At 37.3% G+C, this 20,275-nt stretch overlaps 1 protein-coding gene across 5 annotated transcripts in view; it reads right to left on the bottom strand.

The window, feature by feature from the left end:
- LOC126777816 (ankyrin-3-like) overlaps positions 1 to 20,275 on the bottom strand; it is a 131,723-nt gene that overhangs the window by 61,807 nt on the left and 49,641 nt on the right. For 4 of the 5 annotated variants that reach the window (XM_050500988.1, XM_050500985.1, XM_050500984.1 and 1 more), the window contains exons 2-15: positions 17,808 to 17,915; positions 9,568 to 9,670; positions 9,166 to 9,359; positions 8,686 to 8,841; positions 7,798 to 7,999; positions 7,077 to 7,201; positions 6,149 to 6,295; positions 5,922 to 6,051; positions 5,532 to 5,731; positions 4,965 to 5,118; positions 4,569 to 4,802; positions 3,846 to 3,944; positions 3,095 to 3,223; positions 2,679 to 2,877 (exon numbers count right to left, since the gene is read on the bottom strand). In XM_050500988.1, coding sequence (XP_050356945.1) covers positions 2,679 to 2,877; positions 3,095 to 3,223; positions 3,846 to 3,944; positions 4,569 to 4,802; positions 4,965 to 5,118; positions 5,532 to 5,731; positions 5,922 to 6,051; positions 6,149 to 6,295; positions 7,077 to 7,201; positions 7,798 to 7,999; positions 8,686 to 8,841; positions 9,166 to 9,359; positions 9,568 to 9,670; positions 17,808 to 17,915 — 2,180 coding nt within the window. Of the gene's footprint in view, positions 1 to 1,720; positions 1,833 to 2,678; positions 2,878 to 3,094; positions 3,224 to 3,845; positions 3,945 to 4,568; positions 4,803 to 4,964; positions 5,119 to 5,531; positions 5,732 to 5,921; positions 6,052 to 6,148; positions 6,296 to 7,076; positions 7,202 to 7,797; positions 8,000 to 8,685; positions 8,842 to 9,165; positions 9,360 to 9,567; positions 9,671 to 17,807; positions 17,916 to 20,275 lie in introns of those variants that run through there. The other variant, XM_050500989.1, reaches the window with a different exon arrangement.

Genomic DNA, 20,275 nt, shown 5'->3' with positions numbered 1-20,275 from the left:
ATCGGCCAGTACATACAAGCTCGACTTGCAGTAGTTAGTTGGACCCTCAAGCAGGCACAACGCCTCTTAGGGTATCTCAACTTTGCAACCTTCATCACTCACCGGGGAAGGTTGCATTGCCGCACTTTGCAGCGCCACGGCAAAAACCTTCGTCTGAACCCTCGAGCCCCACTGAAGTTCTCAGAAGAAGTCCGTCAAGACTTGTAATGATGGTTGGACAACATACATCAAGTGACATCAGTCCATTACGAGATGACGAAGACAAATTACATCGTTACGGACGCTTCCGATGTACAATAGGGAGCATTAGTCAACAACAAAAGGTTACAGGGTGTTTGGACTCGGCAGCAGCAGAGTTGGCACTGCAACATGAAAGAAATGTATACAGTGATCGCCGCAATATCAGCCGAAGCAAAAAATTTGAAAGACGCGACAGTGATCCTGCAGAGCGACAATCGGACAGTGATTGCATTCATAAGAAACGAAGGCGGAACCAGGTCAGGGCCTCTCTTAGAGCTGACCAAGGTTCCGCTGACGTCGGTGGACAGCCTCAACATTGTACTCGTCCCACACCACCTACCGGGAGTGTACAATACGGAAGCGGATCACCTCTTGCGCAACCGCGCCGCTCCCGAATGGCGTCTAATGCCCGAGGCTACAGAAAAGATCTTCGGCGCATGGGGAACACCCGAAATCGACCTATTCGCGTCAAGCCTCGCACATGTTGTGCCAACATATGTCTTGTTAGACTAAGCAGACTCGAACGCTTGCTTTCAAGAGGCCTTCAGCAGGCACTGGCATTACGACCTGGCCTGGATCTTCTCTCCACCCAGCCTTCTGCCTCGAGTGCTGCAACACCTCAACTCAGCATCAGGCAAATTCATAATATTAACGCCCAAGTGGAAGAAACTATTCTGGCGCCCAGACCTCAATGGCAAACAGAATCTGACTCGGCCGAGGAAGATTCAAGATTTAAAGACGAATCTCATAGACACATGCACAGGGCGTCCTCCGGCTCAAGTGGACAGACTGTACCTGGAAGCCTGGCTCATTTCGGGTGGGATTCGTTGACCCACAATTGGTCTGTAGAAGAGAGACAGCTTTTGTCATCCTGCTGGCGCGTTTCTACGCTTAAAACTTACAGCCCGGTATGGACGAAGTGGTCACGCTGGTGTGAAAGCAGTGGCATCATTCAGCGCCCAGCCCACCTACACATAAAGGACAAATTAGCTTACCGTATCATATTAGTGCACAAGAGTGTAATATCAACGATCTGTGAGACTATCTCCAGCGCGAAGATTTCCTCCAGCCACATAGTCAAGCAAGTGCTGAAAGATATTTCCATAGCAAAACCTCCTACGCCAAAGATCCCTATTTGGGATGCAAGGGTAGTCATCAGACATCTAAAATACGTTAGCCCCGATCCTACTAGCCTCTACGAGGTTTCAAAACGCACCGCCACGCTTTTGCTGTTAGCATCAGGGCGCAGGGTACACGATCTGACCCTCTTAAATTGTGATGCAAATCGTTTCGTGGACAATTCACTCAATTACACTAACACCCACGTTTGGGTCGAAAACAGATTCCAGGTCACATTGTCAATCAGACTGGATACTCTCAGTTGCACCTGAAAGAAATATTGATCCAGTATATTGGGTAAGAACTATATCGGTAAAATCCAGAGGGTCTATACCAAATCTTTTTATCACTACTAGAGGCCCCGTGAAGCCAGCCACACCAACTATAATTGGTGGCTGGATAAGGAAAGTGTTATCTGAAGCTGGCATCCATGCTTCACCAGGTAGCTTCAGATCGGCGGTCTCATCCTTGAACTGGCTGGAAAAGTATCATATTAACGATATTCTGGAAAAGCAAATTGGCAACATGAAAGTACATTTAGAAAATTCTATTGTAAACCAATTCAATCTAACGTGATTGTAGATTCAGAAAAATCATTGTCTCAATTTTTCTCTTCTAAATAATCACTTGACAAAACACTGATTATTTACTTGTTTAATTACTTAATTTTATATAATTTTCATTCAATTGAATATAATTTTCATTTTTCATTGTAAGATCTCGCACGTATTTCGAACTATATATAACTATTAATTTCAATAAATGCAGTCTTAATAAATAAAATTAATCTCCTGGTGAGGAGATAACAAACAAGTCTCTCATAATGGACTTCAGACGTCAAACGGAACACATAATATACAAATTTTACTTAAAAATAAAATTTTTATTATGTTTCCTGAGACGTCTGAAGTCCAGGTGATGTCTTCCTGGTGAGCCATCATCATTATGAACTCCCAATGACGAAAAATTATGGCGGCTTGTGGAGCTACACTTTGCAAAATAAGTTGAGGGCGCCACTGAGCAGTAACTTTTGGAGGGAAAACGGAGACATCTAGCGGCCAGCAGCGGAACGAGTACAATGTACTCTCATAATGGACTTCAGTCGTCTCAGGAAACATAATAAAATTTTATTTTTAGGTAAAATTTGTATATTTTGTTTCCTCTTTTTCCTCCTGTAATCGGCCGTGCGTAGCTAGTTTTGAGTTAATTTAGAGCGTGTTCAGCGTGCGTTCGTTGAATGTTAAATGGCACCAGGGACGGCGAGCGCAGAGTAAGAGAAAGACGGCATCTAGAGACGGCTAAATGGCGTGTCGGCGTACCCGTGCGCGGCGCGCGCGCCCACGTCGGCGCCGGCGTCGAGCAGCGCGCGCGCGGCGGCGAGGTGCGCGTGGTGCGCGGCGGCGTGCAGCGGCGTGTACCCGTCCCGCGTGCGCGCGCCGCAGCGCCCGCCCGCGCCCAGCAGCGCGCGCAGCACGCCCGTGCGCCCCTCCGCCGCCGCCAGGTGCACGGGGGTCAGCCCTGCCCGCCACACGGAACCCGTTGCGTTTATTAGTTCAACATAAGCGTTTGTTTGCACACTTTTTGACTTACATCCTCGTACTTTATTATAAATAAGCTTTATCAAAATAAGTTTTTCTTGTGTACAATAAAGTATAAAGTAAGTAGGTACATAAAAATTTGTAGAACGGCTGATGAGCGATGAAAGTAACATATTTATTGAAACAGAAAAGCTAACCATTATTAGCTGGGACATTGACATCGGCCCCACGTTCGATGAGCATCTCGACGCAATCCTCGTGACCTTCCTGTGCCGCCATGTGCAAAGGTGTGAAACCGGCTTTAGATTTGACTCCTGGGTCAGCATCTGTGTTAGAAAAACAAATAATTAAATAACAACGAAATATTCCAACTCATAAGACAAGAGTACTAAAAACAAACGTACATTGAATTATTTGAGAGCATTTTTAATAAGCTGGAAATCAAGTAAGCTACCTACATATATTAGGTAGATAGGCATAATACCTTTGTTCAAGATCAGATTACATTATGCCTAGTATTGTTTAGTTTACCTTTACGTCAATAGATGGCGTTAGATGTATTTTACATCGCGCTATAGGAATGTTTTTTCTAAATAAGTTTTTAATAAGTTTTTGAAAATTCATAAAAAGAGAACAATTACACTATCTGACCAGCAGTACATACTCGGTGGTTTTATTTTGAAGTCTCACCGTACCAATACTACCGGGTAACCCTAAACAACCTTTCAAAAGTATAACCCGTTGCTTGAAGAGTTACTATGACCCTTGTGTGGGCCTAAATTGGACAAAAACAAAAACTACAAGTTAAGACGGTCTGTGGCTCTAAATTACTCTGCCGAAACAATAAGGTTTATAATTTATTTTCTCTTATTAAATAAAAAAAAAACTTGTGCACACTATACAGCTTGTTAATTATGAACAATTTGGCATGTATAATATCGAACGTACCGTGTTCCAAAAGCGCAAACGCGATGTCCGGATGGTTGTGTCGACACGCGATGTGTAGCGCTGAGTGTCCGTTCTTGGCCAGCGAGTGTGGGGAGGCACCTGTATCAATGTATCTAGCTTACAGAAGATGTGGCCGACAGTGTAGCGTGATCGAAGTGAGATGATCCAGTTTAATGATTTTTACTATTACTCATATAGCGTGGAAGATATATTATAGGCAATTACTATGTACATTAATGTTTGAGGAAACTGTTCATATATTTATTGTCATAAATGTTTAAACTTTAACTTTTAAATTTATAGTAGTTAAACAATGCTGTGTCTTCTTCTTTCGAATGTGAAGCCAATGATGACAGAAAGAGAGAAATCAATGTTTTTTCTAAACAGCCGTTTATGATAAAACTCTTATTGTAATCGATAAGACCTAAAAAAAACGCAAAAATTAAACAAGACGAAGACGAATTTGACGAGTGCATTTTAAGTGCGTTTGATTCGCGTGCTTTCATAATGATTCACTTTGTATACGCCCACATTACGTATAGGCGTGGTCAAAACGCTCAGTTTGAAATAACTTTGACGAAACTAATTTTTATATTACAATAACGCTTGCCGATAAATGTCCTTATAATATTTTTGTGAAATCACTCACAAACTAGCAGCTAATTTTCTATAATCAATGACTTGATATTTACAAGAATTATGTATGATATGAGACAGTCGTACCTTTATCCAGTAGCAGCAGGGCGATGTCGGGATGGCCGTAGTACGTGGCCATGTGTAGCGGCGTGATGTGGCTCTTCCCGGGCGCGTCGGGCTGCGCCCCGCGAGCGAGCAGGAGCCTGGCCACTCCTATGTCTCCATACTTAGCGGCTAAGTGGAGTGGAGTGAACCCTTTCCTGGTCTCCGCTTCTATTGGAGCATTGTGATCTAGAAGGATGGCAGCGACTTCTTCTTTTCCTGATTTTTAAAAAAAAGCAATCTAAATTAACAAATTTAAAATTTATTCAAACTTGTAAAGGAAGTTCTCCTTTTCTATCTACGTTTTTTTTTTTTATAAATTTTGTTGCCTATATAGGAAGTGTGTATTTAACGTTAAGCCGTTAGGTAACAATGGCTGACCCTCCTTGGCGGCGATGTGCAGCGGCGTGTAGCGGTCCTTGGTGGCGGCCGCCACGCTGGCGCCGTGCTGCAGCAGCAGCGCCGCGATGTCGCCGTGGCCGAGCCGCGCCGACACGTGCAGCGCCGTCTGCTCCTCGCGCGCGCGCGCCTCCACCTGCACAGCGGACGCCCTGCTGTATACTGTGCTCGTGTATGTACACTTTTGGCGATATCATTTATTGTTTAGTATTAAATTGTCTCTTTTCGAATCAACGCTGCAAAAGCTTTAACAGATGAACAAAGAAACTTTAAAATCTGCAAGTTTAAGTAATTGAACATAATGAAATAACAGCTCCCATTTTGTTTAAGTTTACAAAGAGGAAAAATTATTCGATATTTGTCATGCAATATTTATTTAAGCGACGGTAATTGACGTATTTATTTAAGCGTTTCCGGTTACTAAAATTTGTCGTTTACACATCGCAATCTGGTTCAATTTTAATTTTTAAAATATTTGAATAAACGTATATATCTACTGGTTCGACGTATATATAGGGTAGCGGGTGTGTGGCGGGCGGCGGCCAGCACCTTGGCGTTGTTCCTGAGCAGCACGCGCACGAGGTCGGTCTGGTGCGCGCGCGCGGCGAGGTGCAGCGGCGTCTCCCCGCGCGCCGTGGCCGCGTCGGCGTCCGCGCCCGCGCCCACCAGCACCAGCGCGATGTTCATGCAGCCCATGAACGACGCCACGTGCAGCGGCGTCAGCCCGGACTCCGTCGTTGCCGATTTGCCTACAATGACGAAGAATTTTTACATTTAGATTGGAATTAAAAAATACAATTTTAGCACGTGAAAAACTCACTGCTGCTTAACCACTACTTTACCCATTGGGTTAACAAACGATTTAATTTTTATTCAAGTGTCTGTAAGATTCAATAAACTAAATTAAAATGCGAGCATATCATATATTATTTAACTTACTTGCACCATATTTAAGCAGTAGTTCGACCACCTTGAGCCTATTCTTCTTACAAGCGATGTGTAACGGCGTGAAGCCATTGAGGGCTCGTGCGTTCGCGTCCGCATTTTTGTCCAGAAGAAGTTTCGCTACCTGTAAATAATGAATTATAACAATGAAACAACAAATAAGTTATTAAGAAAAAATAAGTAACGTAATATTACATCTACTTATGAAAATCAATGTTTACCTTAACGTGTCCACAATGTGCGGCCACATGTAGCGCGGTCAGATAGTCTACTGTGACGTCGTCAATAGGAGCGCCTTCTGATAGAAGCACCTTGGCCGTCTCCACGTGTTCGCCTTGCACGGACATGTGGAGAGGGGTAAGACCGTTCTGCGAAAAAAATACTTATTTTATAACTGGGTACTAAGTTCCAGTAGATATATTTTTTTAAAAGAATTTTCTGATATGAATAATGGATTTTCCATACAGGCCAATTTGCCAATCCTAAAGTATAAACAAACTATAATATAGCGGATAAACTACCATGATTCCTATGAGTTATTACTTACACCGTTCGTTGCCTGAAAGAGATCGCTATGTAGCGAAAAAGGTCACCAAAATTGTATGCTACTTTTATTGAGGCTGTATCCATGTTTTGTATTTTTTTTCTCTTTGTGGTGTACAAAAAAGTGTAAAGTATATTCATAAGAATACCTTCATATTTTAATATTTCTCAAGTAAATAGATTGCCCGAGTGTGAATAGAACAAATGTTCGGGTAATTTCGAAAAAACTGGCACACATGATGATAAGCTAAATAGATACTGCCTTCTGAGCTACTTTTGAAAATTTCTTTATATAAAAACTTTGTAAGCACTGCCAACTTTCTTTGGACCACAATTGACATTATTCTGACAAAAAGACGAAGTAGACACTGACAAGTGCTGGGGCTGCTTCTGAGATAGAAAGCCGAAGTTAAAACTGTCAGTGAGCTCTGCCAAGTTTCTTCCAATAAATTCTCAAAAAGAGTCCTTTTTCAGAAGTTATTGGTAGAAAGGTGAAGTATACTACCTCTAAACTCCACCCATTCTACTCCGGGCTGCTACTGGTAATTTCTTACCAGCAAGCCGAATGTCGGAAAAACCAAAATTCGGTACATCTAGATGTCAAACCTTGGTCTTGCTCGTTATGGGAGCGCCATGTTGTAGAAGACGGGAAACCACGTTACTGTGACCTGAACGCGCCGCACAATGTAATGGCGTTAAACCATCACGTGTCATCGCTGCTATATTCGCACCTGAACATCAATAAAGAGGTAAAATAGTAATTAGCACAAAAGGAACATAAGCGCGAAATATTTAAACCAATACATACAAGAGCTTGTTTTCTTTAAAAAAATATATAAGCTAGCGCTTGACTGTTATCACACCTGATGGAAAGTGATGATACAGTCTAAGTTGGAGCGCACTTGCCTAGAAGATGCCTATTCACTCTAGACCTGAAAGTACCCATATTGTAGGTGGTAGGAAAAACGGAGGTCGGGGGGGTATTCCAGATCTTAGCGGTGCGTATCAGAAACGAGGAAGCAAATCGTTTCGTACGTGTCTTAGATACGTCAACTGTACGGGTGCAGATCTTTACGATGCCTCGCAGTTCTATGGTAAAAAGGTGAGTTCTGTGGTAAAAAGGTGAAAGGCTTAGTATTTATGTGCAATAAGCTGTTCTCTGCAAGTCTGCGTCAATTATTTTTTCCTATAAAGCTAATTGTAAAAATGCCTACTGCTTATATCCTTACCCAGTTACTTATCAGTATGTATATATCAGATAAATAAAAGCATTTAATTTAACACTAATAAAATTGTTACTAGTTCGAAGGTTTGTTAACACACTAACCGTTTTCCACAAGTAGATCAACCATGGCCAACTGTCCCCACTTGCTAGCCACATGAAGGGGAGTTATATTGTGTTTGGCGGCTCTACCTGGGTCTGCACCGGACGATAGTAAGCATTTGGCTACTCCCACATTACCATAATGCGCTGCAATGTGGAGGGGAGTAAAACCTGATTTTGAACATGCGTCAGGATTGTGTTCGTTCTGAAAACCATTAAAATTTCAATATTTACGATTTTTAATAAAAATTGTACTATTTTATTTATGATTATGATAGCATTATTGTTATTAAATGTTCCAGTAACTTACGTTAGCGAGCAGCTTTTGTAGCGTACGCTCCACGATGATGGCAACTGCTGCCTTCACGAACGTTGAGCAGTCCTCGATAAATAACGAAAGTGAATCCGGAACATTTAATACTAATAATAATTAGCAACACTTACGGGTCATGAAGTTGAAATATTACTATATTTTCTCTTTTCTCCAAACCAAAAGGTTAGTTTTAAGCATGGTGATTCTAATTATACTGTTAGGGACTAACGACTAGATGTTAGTTTCTATTTCAAATCAATAGGGTGCATATTAAAATGACATATAAAATTTAATAGAAAAAAAACATTAAATTAGCAAGAACTAATGGAACCTTCTGGAAAAAAAGTGGAACAGTCGGGCGATTCTGTTAGATCAAACTCAACGAAGAAAACGGTCGTGATATGTCAGAAAGTGATATGCGACATTGACCTTTATAAATATAACATTTTAAGAATACACGCATTAAAATAGTATGTCACCATAAGTCGGTTGTCATTATTTCACGGGTGATTAATAAAGTTAGTTCTTACAGAATAGCACTGCAGATATAAAACGGGGCTTGGTTCTAGAATACTTACTTCGAGTAATAGCGTCGCCGCTTTTACATCATTCTTTTTAGCGGCAATATGTAGCGCCGGCAGCCGCACCTTACCCCTTGTATCTGATTCGAGTAACTCTGCTACGACTCTGTCGTGACCTTGCTGCATTGCCACCGCAAGCGGTGTAAAACCATCCTAAAAATTAAGTATAGAGAATGTTTTTATAACGCCTACAACTATCATTAAACCAAATAAACTAAATTAGAAGCGATTTTAAAATAAATCACTGTTTATCAAGTTTCAATAACTCATGACAAAAATCTGTTTGTACACTCAGTTTATTTCAAAAACGAATCAGATTCAACACAAGACACATGTCTCGTAATTCTTCGAATTGTTAAAATATTCAGTATTTTTATTACATCAAAACATCTTTTCTTCTATTCATGCGAGCATAGACTTCTAAACATATCATATATATAGTTATCATTACGAGACAGTTATGCCATTTCTGCTTACCTCTGTTGCTAGAGTCTGATTGGCACCAGCTGCAAGCAGCATTTTGACGCAGCCTGCATGATTTTCCTGAGCTGCCATATACAGTGGTGTGAACCCTGCGGCTGATTGTGCATCTGCCTTTGCGCCTGCGCCGAGGAGCGCCCGCGCTACTGCTTCTTGTCCAGCAAGACATGCTATATGAAGAGCTGTATTGCCTGTGAAGTATATAATGAAATAGAATTAGTATATATAGAATAGTAGTAGAATTAAGAATAAAAATATAATTACAAAAAGGCAAACATCTTTATTCTTTCTGCTATTAGAACAGGCTATATATACACATTTGTCATAAATTAACATTCAGTTTGAATGAATGCTTAAGACCGAATGAGTGAGTGTTCATAGAGTCTTTAATAAAATTACCTTTTTTAGTGGCTGCGTCAACTGTGGCACCACGTTTTAGTAATTCTTCGACTACTGCAATGTGTCCATCTTTAGCGGCTAAGTGTAATGCGTTCAATCCATTCTGTAAACATCAATATGAGGAACAAAAACAATTTCGCATAATCAACATCAACATGATGTTATAAAACCTGGCATTTAATGTGAAGTAAAGTAAGCCTTAAACCATTACGTTGTTCAATCCTGGTGGATACATATGAAACAAAATTTCAGCCGATAAATGCAAGTTTCCTCACGATGTTTTCCTTCGTTAAAACACTGGACAGTTTAAATATTTTTTAATTTAAACAAAAATAAAATGTTAGTACAATATGAACGTAAAACAATTAACGATTACATAAAATATTAAAAAATACTTCATGTATTACAAGCACTGCCCACCTAAGCAAAAGAAACGGTCATCTGGTAACAAGGGCGGACTTTGACCCTACATGGTTTTACTAATATTCAAATATATGTTTAAACGTATTGAATAAAGCTGTCTTAATAATATAATTAATTTCTGACCGCAAAAATAAGCAAAAAACTCAGAAGGGAAAGCGGCTTCAGTATGTAAACAAAACAGTTAGAGCTTTCGCCTTTAAATCGAATTTTTTAGTAAGCAAAACGTAATACAAGCAAACAGAGTTAAGAAGTTTTTAATAACGTTCAGTTCAAACTAATAACAATATCAGAATTATATGAAGTTGGTTATAATAATAGCAGAACCAAGTACGCAAGTCATGGTATCTCTAAAAATGTAATCTATCCTAGTAACTAATGTTTGTCGGAGCGAAACGTTTAGTTCCTTTGAAGGTCGCAAACATTTGTTGAAGCTGTATCCTAGTAATATTTTATATTTGTATGTTTGGACATGAAACTGATGATGAAATTGTGATCAGAGTAAATAAAATGCAAAAAGTACAAATTTAAACTATGTTTCTTTGCTTGTAGTCCTTTTTCTCTTACAAATAACAAATCTCTGGCCTGTTGTCTATGTCTATGGTTTTCGTTTTATCGTCCTATTATTTTGGTAAGTAATTTCAGAATCACAAATATAATTGTCTTTCGTTTTTTTCCCGCCTTTTTTGTCGTACCAGTTGTCTTTCTTAAAGGAGTGGTAATAGTTCAAAGATATTAAAATGTAGACTAATATATAATTAAAAAAAAAAAAAAACAATGTTCTGATATCCAATACGTCGCCGTCGATTGGCTTACATCTTGATGATCAGCATTAGACACGAAGAGCCATGTTTTTTACAGTATTATAGTTATTTACGGCCTTATTTATTAACGTTGTTTAGCGGGTTAAGCTTTAAATATTATAGGCATAAACTTATGTAACAAATTCACTAATATTTGAAAATTTTAATAATATAATTTTAAGAAATCACTAACAAAAGTAACACCTTTCAGTTACAAGTAAATCGAAATCCTGATAAGAAAAGTTGATTTGATTACTCAACATGAAAACCATCTCAAAGTTCAGCGTTCTTCACGCGGACCGGAAAGTTTCACAATACATATTGTAATACCATGTGCGATTTTGATTCGTTTTACATAACATAACCGTGACATACTTGTATGTATGCAAAGTGATACGATCTCCATGACACTGAACACCCGCGGAAGTATATTATTATAGAATGAACCTAGTTACGTAACTAAATTACGTGCGGCGATAGAATATAAAATAACCCCTTATTCAAGTAGACTAATACTTTAAAATTGTCTTTTTTATAATTAAAGTAGGTGGATTGGCAAATAGACCACCTGATGGTAAGTGGTCACTACATAGACATTGGCGATGTACGAAATATCAAACATTTCTTTCAAAGCCGTTATATCAGTTTAAAATATACATATATATAACGCTTGGTTACATGTATAGATAGGCCCTCATTCCCTAGTTTCACAGCCAAGTATGACAGGAAGCAAACATGTGGATCATCAGTCTGTTAGCACGTAATTGTCATCCTTTTCCTTCTGAGACAGTACTTAACCGTACCAATCAAAGGGATATACACACACATACATACATAGATATGAATTAGCAGTGCTATTCTGTAAAGACTTACTTCATTATTCACCTGTGAAATGTTCACAGGCGACTTATGGTGATATACCATTTTGTTGCGTGTCTTCTTGAAATATTATGATTATTATGGCCAATGTCGCATATCACTTTCTGATATTTCACGACCGTTTTCTGCGGCAAGTTTCATTTTTTTTCTTACAGAATTGCCTTACAGTACTAGATTATATTTTACACGCTTTTATTTAACTCCAACTGTTAATGTGTGGGTCAAATCTTGCACATAAATTTTACACCAGTTACACAACTGATTAAACTGAAAATTCTTGCACATCTTTGGCTGTCATCGATCATTACACCATTAATGTACTATATAAATAATACGAGCCGAGAATGCCCAGTAGTTAGGAGGCGTGAACCTTAACCGATAATAGCGGACTCAAGCCCAGAGAAGATAATCTATATTCATATTTTACTCGGCAGAGAAGGAAGACATCGTGAGGAAACCGTCATGTGTCTAATTTCACCAAAATTCTGCCACATGTGTATCCATCAAACCGCATTGGAGCAGCGTGGTGACATAAGCTCCAAACCTTCTTTTTATCTTTAGGTATAAATGTGATGATTTTAATACAGATATTTTAAAAAACCTTAATTTAACTATGTTGTGGTAATTATCTTAAAAATGATTAAAAAACCAAAAACATCCGAATGTTGAAGTAGATTTTTTTTTAAGTTTTAATATTTTTTGAATTCTAAATAGATTTTTTCGTTTTTTTTGGCACTTAACATACGTTAAACACAAAAGTTTTTTTTATTTCAAATAGGTAGGCATACTGGCAAATGTACCACCGAATAGTAAATAACCAACTTCACTCATTGGCAATTTAGGAAATACTATATATTTTTTTTGATAGTCTAAATAGCCCCATTATACTATATAACCTATAAAATACAGAAATCATTCATAAGCCCCAAACTTGGAAACTACGATGTAATATACATGTAGTTACACTGGCTCACACATTCTTCTAAACGGAACACAACAATACTAAGTACAAAGACAAGACTAGTAGAATATGTGGTAAACGGGTGATACCTATCCAGACGTGCTTGCCTGTATGACTTTGTAGTCATCCAAGCACCAATATGAATTATTAACCAAAACCAAGCTCACGAAAACTGAGTAGTGCTTTCTAGATCGAATCTGCGATTATAGGATATATCAACGTGTTCCTTCCACTGAGCCACTAAAGCTCTTAAATTAAATTACCTGCATTTATCATACAATACTTTAATAATAATTCATGCAGCAAGTCGTGCTATTTGAGCAAACCAGTCGTGACCACGACTCGCTTTCTTTGATAGAAATTTTAGCAATTTATTCTCACCCATAAATATATAATAAATACGCATTGGATGGAACATGGTTTTCAAATGCGAGGTCCATTCAAACACCACTGAGCTTCACGTGCGTAATTTGTGTTTATAATTAATATCGCGGTTCGACGGCGAGGAACCACAACCCGAATTAGAGCAGCGTTGTGGAATAAGCACCAAACCTTGTAACATTTATAAGCTGTTCGCTTTACTGTTCCTCTTTTCCATATATATATATAAGTAGGCGGACGAGCATATGGGCCACCTGATAGTAAGTGGTCACCAACGCCCATATACATTGGCATTTTATTGTAAGAAATGTTAACCATCGCTTACATCGCCAATGCGCCACCAACCATGTGAACTAAGATGTTATGTCCCTTGTGCCTGGCTCACTCACCCTTCAAACCGGAACACAACAATACCAAGTACTGCTGTTCTGCGGTAGATATATGCCTTCTTTGACCTTTTGTCGTAAACATACTGTAATTCAATAACAATTATCGTGTCATAGCACCATGGAGGTCGATTTACAATGGAATAACACTGAACTGCGCATAATTATGAGGATGATTGGTCCCGAGAGACCGCAATGTGAGTTAATAGGTGACTCGGTTATAGACTTGGCATCGTATTGGGTATGTGTGTATGGACTATGCACTAATGGCGACTGTGAAAGAGTGATGCGGGACAGGAAAACAGGGCGATTATTTGTGCCATTCAACGCGTGCAAGTTCGTTTTGTTAAATAAATCATTTTATTTTTATTACTTTATACCAAAATTATTATATAACGTGTTGTCATACAGTGAACCTAAGAATCAAATAATACTATTATATATAATAAGAAGGAATTTAAACACATTTTGGCTATGACGAGTGAATATGTTCAAGCTTTATATACCAACTTAACGTGACGACGAATTATATGAAAAAAATGCATATGCACGAAAAAGTGCTCATCAGATATTCTACGGCAAAACAGCTTGTAGAGCAGTACTTGGTTTTGTTGTGTTCCGGTTTGAAGGGTGAGTGAGCCAGTATAATTACAGGCACAAGGGACATAAAATCTTAGTCCCCAAGGTTAATGTCTTACAATGTCAATGTCTATGGGCGTTGGTGACCACTTACCATCAGGTGGCCCATATGCTCGTCCGCCTACCTATACTATAAAAAAATGTTTCATTTAACGTCGCGCGTTAGGCAGGCTACACTTTAAAGGCGCAGATCCCGAATCCCGGGTTCCAAACCCGGTTCGAGCAACTAAAAAGGGATCGGATTTTCTTTCGAAAATCTCAGTATTAATCAGGACTTTGGAAGTTCTCAATGTTTATCCTGCCGTGTCTTGGAAAATACCGCCCTACTCGTGAAGTTTCACCGGTCGTATCGATTTGCGGCCTCATCGAAAGACAAGAGTGAGAACAGATTACATCTGCATTTGCACTTGCACTTGTGCGCTATAATATCTCCTCCGCATTCACCTAGTTGAGAATGGTCGCTGTGAAAGAAATCGATCAGAAATACCTATTCGTTATCATGTATGGGTTAAATATTGCATCTGAATTTTTAACCAATTTCAGATAGAGCTGAAATTTCACACACACATTTGAAGCTGGCTACAATATAATTTAGCGTAAATTTCATTTATCACATTACATACAATTATCAAATACAAGCGTGGTAAATAATATTATTTAATTTAATAGTTATTTGAAACAGGATTAATTCAATATTTATGACACAATATTTACGTATACAACATAGTACAAAATTAACCAATTTTATCATGTTACTAAGACACACCGAGATATGTAGAAATGAATAGAGGTTCCGTGCATATAGCTTTTTCCAATGACAGGAGCAGATAAATAAACAACTTTGAACTTGAACTGATGTGACATCATCAGTCGAGATCTTAAGAAATCTATGGAATACCATAGATTACGGATTCGTTAAAAAATTGAATTTCGACTAATTTCGAAGTAAAATAAAAATGTATATAATTAGTTCAATAAAATTTTGTTATATTATATTATAAATAAACAACAACATTTGTTTGTAGTGTCGCGAGTCACATGGAATAAATAAACATTACGTTCGTTTACTCCTCATGTCAATCCTAAAGACTATGAGTAAAGTGAATTTGGACGCGACCTAATTCTACGGGTCTTCGTAACGTATCGATTGTAGTTCTGAGTGGTTACGGCTACCCGTATCGAGATAATTGATCCCTAAAGCTATTAAACGATGTGTGTCGTAATAAGATATATATTAGACGCTAATAATATATATTCTCTATAATATTCTTTATTTTCCAACATAAAGGTATAAATCCGAAAATCATAATAAAAAATATATAATATATGTAGAACCAATATAAGATGTACAACAGCCATATCGTACATCTTATATTGGTTCTTATCCCTTTCAACGACTCTATGGGCTGGAAACAAAGTCAAGTGCGTAATATGCACAATAACAAAGTTTGACTATTACCATTATAAAAAATTACATAATATATAATACTGTATAATAAAAACATATTTAATTGTGTACTACATTCTAAAACATAAGAAAACTCATTAATAGTCTACGTTTAAAGCGCGTGAAACTGTATAGGACAATGATTATATATTTAATATATCTACTAAAGCCTTTTTCGAAACGCGCTGCTTCGGTAAAAGTTTTATGTGTAGTTCAGGCATTACAAAAAAAAAAAACGTCACCTCGTTTATTAGTATATTTATAAGTATATAAAATTTAATTTCGAGTGATAAATGATAAGGCTACGTGCAAAAATTAATTATTTCATTGGAGTTTTAACTTTTAAGAATTTTCTTATAGATAATGACACAAAATACATAGCGTTCTGCCGACCTTAAAAAACATACATAACCTACGTACATAAATTACGTAAATAGCCTCGTAAACTTTGTCATATAGTGCAGTGTGTATTAATTTATTTTAATTTTATTACGAACATTAAAATATACTTTATAGTGTCTGTTTAAAAATAATTCCTATCATTTAATTATTTACCAAATCCATCGATTATAAATTTTATTTGTAGTATTCAATAAATATTAGCCGAGATGACTCAGCGAATCGAATACGTTACGTATACGTAATGGCGAGCACTGAGTTTTTAAATTACGTACGTATAAGCTGTGTTTATAATGAATCTAGTGCTCGACGGTGAAGGAAAACCTTCTTTTTTTTTTTTTTTTCAGCCTTTTGCCGTCCACTGCTGGACGAAAGCCTCCCCCATAGAACGCCAACCATCCCGATCTTGGGCAGTCCGCATCCATCCCGAACCTGCCACATTTTTTAAATCGTCGGCCCATCTTGTCACAGGGCGTCCTACACTACGTTTGCCTAACCGTGGTCTCCACTCCAACACGTGTCGGCTCCATCGGCCATCAATGCGCCTGGAGACATGACCAGCCCACTTCCACTTCAGCGAGCTAATTCTAATTCTAATTATATAGTATTAATTTATTTTAATTTTTAATAAATTAAAATATACTTTATAGTGTCTATTTAAAAATAATTCCTATCATTTAATTATTTACCAAATCCATCGATTATAAATTTTATTTGTAGTATTCAATAAATATTAGCCGAGATGACTCAGCGAATCGAATACGTGGATCTTACCCGGAAGGTCACGGGCTTAAATCCGGGCAAGCACTGAGTTTTTAAATTACGTACGTATAAGCTGTGTTTATAATGAATCTAGTGCTCGACGGTGAAGGAAAACTTTCTTAGTCATATTGAATGATGGAAAAAAGGAACAGTTTTGTGGTGTTTTAAACTCTAAATAATGTATGCATCGTAATAGAACAAGAATAAGGTTCTCCAGACCGATTTCTTCCGTGGCCGCCAATTCCAAGAGATATTAGCTAACTGTGCAGGTGCACTCTTTATTCCCTAACTCTCATAATCCGATGGGACGGCAATCCGACACGACCGGAAAGAGTTCAGGCGCAGGACCAACCGCTTCACTTGCTTTCCAAGGCACGGGAGTGTACGCACGTCCTATTTACAGACCCCGGGCTGCTGTTGAGAATTTTCGACAGGGAACCCCAAAAACTTTTTATTTGGCCCGACCTGGGATTTGAACCCAGGACATCCGGATCCGCGGCCTCACATATAGCCAACACAGCAGCCTCACAGTAGACCAACGAGGCAGTCAGAACAAGAATATCGTTGTAGTAAAGAATAGCGATTGGAATTTAAAAGTCTTTACTATTTAATAGGTTACATGAATAAAGTATTTTTTCAATGTCAAACTTGATTACCCCATTTATACGTATATGTATAAGCCGAAGCAGGGAGAACACGTGAATTTGAATCGAAAATTGAGAGTTCAAACAAGAGCATGCATCACTGAGTTGTCACGTGGTCAATGTCTTTATATTTCCATTCTTGCTTGGCGGTGATGGAAACCCTCAGCATGTGTCGAATAAAATTTTGCCACGTTTATATTCACCAACTCGTACTGCAGCATAGTGGACTAAAATACGAAACCGTCTCCTTTAATTTCACGTTTAATTAAACGTCAAGTGTAATCATTTGCTTGCGATCTAAGCATTATTATTATTATATTACATTCGTACAAGCTAGTCGTCCGCACGGGCAGATAAAAAGAAAAATATATTTTGGATAGGATTTGCGTAAAATTCTTAGTGAGCATCGCGTCGGGGATGGAGTAACTGTGACAAATTTCAAGACAATCGGGCGAATACTTCAGGAGATCTCGTGATGAGTGGTATTTCGATTTTATATATCGTATAACATAAACTTACCGAATTACATGTATTGATGTCTTTAACTGCGCTGGAGTCGAGCAAGTCCACAACAGTATCGAGTTGACCACCACGAGCAGCTCGGAGGAACGCTGTGTTTGGATCTATCTGAAAATAACAAATAAAAGAGTATGTTATTATTAACATTATTTATATGTATATAATGTAAAAAATGCATAAAATATAATTTATAATATATATAATATAATAAATAATAATTTTATTTTGAAATATTTTCGTTTAATATTTTGGCCATTATATACATTATGTATCATAATTTACCTTATAGCTTCAGTATTTTATGTTTTTCTTTAAATGAGTCTGTTTATACTTTATACATTGTGCGTAAAATGTTATATATGTGTACTACCGTAGGTAATTTAATAATTACATAGAACTTGAAATTTTACAATATATATATTTATGAATGCGGAGACTATTTTTTTAGGTTAGGTTATGCTCTCGTGTAAATGGCTAAAACTTATTAAGTGCTTACAAGAAAACATTGTTATAGCGCGATTTAAAATACATCTCACGCCATCTATTGATGAAAAGAAAAAATAAAATAATATTTGGCATAATGTCATTTGATCTTGAACATAGTCTAAGTATAGAAAGTAAAAATTAATAGTCTAACAATTAAGTACGGTACCTTAAGCTATATCGAAATTTAATAGCTAAATCTTTGTGGTATTTAATATTTTCTAAACGTTTCGTCTATGTAACGTATTCAACGATTAAATAAGTCACAGTCGGTGAACGATTGTGTATGTAAATATACGATTAGCGATGCATCATTGAATGCGTACGTACATTCTGTAGTAATTATCAGATTTCATTCAATCAAGAACGTTTTCAATTATAAGTTAGTTGCGTTGCTTAGCCTAACGTATGAACAATACATTAAGCAAAATTTATATTTAATTTGTACTATGTGTTAAAATTTATACGCAAATAAATAAAAAAAATATAACAATGAATTAATTGATTAAAATATTGTAAAGAATTTTTTATTTTTACCCAAATTCTTAATTTCTAAGTATGTTGTAAGTAAAAATATAATATATGTATATTTGTTCGGTTTTTGCAACCTTTGTGTGAAACGATTCTGACGTAAAAATGTTTTAACTTGTTTCCTTTCAGTTACACATTGTAATTTTATATATTATAACTCCATTTAAACAGTATATAGAGTTCACATAGCGTGTGTCAATATTCAAAAATTACGTGACAACCATATTATAACACTGTAAAGAGTTTGTGAATAACCCACTGCTGGGCTAAGGCCTTCTCTTCTTTTTTGAGGAGAAGGTTTGGAGCTTATTCACCACGCTGCTCCAATACGGATTGGTGGAATACACATGTGGCAGAGTTTCAGTGAAATAAGATGCAGGTTTCCTCAGGATGTTTTCCTTCACCGTCAAGCAAGAGATGAATTATAAACACGAATTAAGCACATACAAATTAAGTGGTGCTTGCTCGGGTTTGAACTCACGACCATCGGTTAAGATTACGCGTTCTAACTAGGCCATCTCGAATCTATATAACACACTAATTTAATAAAATACTAACGACAAGGTCTAAGTCAACCAGATATACATAAAAAAACTATAACAACAGAAACTATTTTTCCTCGTGACCTTTCTAGAAATGTTTGCACATCGAAACGAAATTACTGAGAAATTGGGAGAAAATACCGAATAAAGTTTGTATTTCATAAATGCCGAACAAACAATTCCTTAGAAAACACCGACTTGTTTATTTCAAACAAGCAATTTTGTGTAAGGAATAACGACAGGCGGTGAAAATCGGTACTCTTTTCGCCGGCTGTGCGAATAGAAAGGTAATGTTTACATATAAACACAAGCGGCCGTATAAACATTGTTCAGCATGTGATTAGTTTATTTATATATTTATTTATCAGGTTTGCTAGCGATTGTTACACTGTTCATTCTTACATACATACAATTATAAAACATACACAGATTATGTAAAATCATTTAAAAGCAAACACTACATGCAAATTATTATTACTTGCTACAAAAAGGAAAGGTAAAAAAAAAGTTAAGTTTGTACATGCACACATTTTTAATATATTCTGGGACAATATTCACACACGGTCATCTGATCCCAAACTAAGTAGAGCTTGTACTATGGAAACCAGACAACTGATATAATACATACACTACTTTTCTTTTGTAAATACAAACTAATATAGATAATTACACCCGGATTCAGGACAAACATGTTCATGTACACAAATGTCTGTCCTGGGTGGGAATCAAACCCACAACCTTCGGCGTGAAAGGCAAGTATCTACCAACCACGCCAACCGGCTCGTCAAATTTAAATATGAAGCTAATATCTATACAAATAATAAGTGTTTAACTGAACAGTCTCTATACAACGTTTATAAGATAACAGAAATGTCTAATTAGCGACTGTTATTTATAAAAGAGATAATACTA

This window comes from Nymphalis io, chromosome 24 (assembly GCF_905147045.1).
Source record: "Nymphalis io chromosome 24, ilAglIoxx1.1, whole genome shotgun sequence".
Classification (NCBI taxonomy): Eukaryota; Metazoa; Arthropoda; class Insecta; order Lepidoptera; family Nymphalidae; genus Nymphalis; species Nymphalis io.
Note: the sequence above shows the minus strand (reverse complement) of the source record. Positions and strands in the feature narration are given on the sequence as shown.